Below are 1,267 nucleotides of genomic sequence, written 5' to 3' on the forward strand. Positions count from 1 at the left end.
AGAAAGTCCACAAATAGATGGCAACGAATGGAATGTAGGCGAGATTTTTATTTTCCAGTGAGAAATGCTGCGATTGATCGAATGAATTGTAACCGCTTGGTAGCACTGCGAATCCATATGCAGCAACAGTTGCGGCACAAAGAAGTGATCCCGCTAACATTGTGAGATACAACTTTCTTTTGCCAGTGAATTTTACCAAACACATGAAGCTTATGGTTGCTATGTTACTGACAAATCCTTGAATAGCGGTTGCTCGATCGACTGGAATTGGACTATCATATGCTTTGAATATCTGCACAATGAATGGGTTCATGGAAGATATTCCAGAAAATGCTGATATGAAAAAGAGTGACATCAAAATGAAAAATGGCTTCATCGTATGTGACCGCCTCATCTCTTTGATCTTTTCCACCATCGTTGGTGGCGGATGTGTACACTTCAGGTTCTGTTTGATGCACGAGTCACAGAACTTCGTACGGTCGCTGTAGTGTTGCATGGCCTCAAATTCTTTAGCAATCTTTTCTTTCGGCACCCAGCCTCGAAGCCAGCATAAGGATTTTTCAGCTTCAACCGTTCGATTCTTTGATAAAAGCCACATTGGCGTTTCAGGAACCTACGGAAGAGATTTCAATCCAGAAATTTACAAAATGAATAGATGTGTCAAGAGAATATTTTTCATTTATCCAATTTTTTGGAATTTTAAGCCGAATTTTTTGTAAATTCATGTTGAAATTGTCCTCGATGATTTTGTATAACTTACAAAACAAAGCGCAACGATTGTTACGATCGGCACGAACATGCAGACTAAACCGACAATTCTCCATGGCATCAAAGTGTTTAAAATGAGCACAAAGAACATTCCAAGCGAAGCATTCATACCTGTAATAGCTAACAAAACGGCGCGGAATGAAGGTGAACTGAGGAATTTATTGGACAAATAAAAATGAATTAAAAAGACGCTTTTTCGTCTATTGGGTCGTCAAGTTCAAAACCTACCATATTTCTCCGAGATAAGTAATGATAGGGGCTTCCATCAAACCGATGCTCAAACCATGCAGCACAATCGCTATGAATACCTCTGTAACACTGGTTGCATTGTACATCATGAACCAGGCAATGATTAAAGGGATATTCACCAGCATCATAGTCTTCTTTCGACCTGATTTTCAATTTCATTTCGCAAATGATCATTTTCTTCTTTGCAAATACAGAAGGAACCTACCTAAGGGATCCGTGATTATCGCTGATATAACACTTCCCAGTGGCT

At 39.4% G+C, this 1,267-nt stretch overlaps 1 protein-coding gene across 1 annotated transcript; it reads right to left on the reverse strand.

Annotated features, from left to right (window-relative positions):
* Positions 1-25: 25 nt before the first annotated feature.
* LOC129572988 (facilitated trehalose transporter Tret1-like) lies at positions 26-1,261 on the reverse strand (the record flags this gene model as incomplete). The annotated part of the gene is made up of 4 exons (XM_055453123.1): positions 1,223-1,261; positions 997-1,159; positions 761-917; positions 26-613 (listed from the first exon to the last, which is right to left on the reverse strand). Coding segments are annotated over exons 2-4 (894 nt in total), but the record flags the coding sequence as incomplete, so codon positions are not given.
* Positions 1,262-1,267: the final 6 nt, after the last annotated feature.

The sequence above is a fragment of the Sitodiplosis mosellana genome, unplaced genomic scaffold, assembly GCF_009176505.1.
Source record: "Sitodiplosis mosellana isolate CC-2019 unplaced genomic scaffold, AAFC_SMos_1.0 Smas_scaffold_5821, whole genome shotgun sequence".
NCBI classification, from domain to species: domain Eukaryota; kingdom Metazoa; phylum Arthropoda; class Insecta; order Diptera; family Cecidomyiidae; genus Sitodiplosis; species Sitodiplosis mosellana.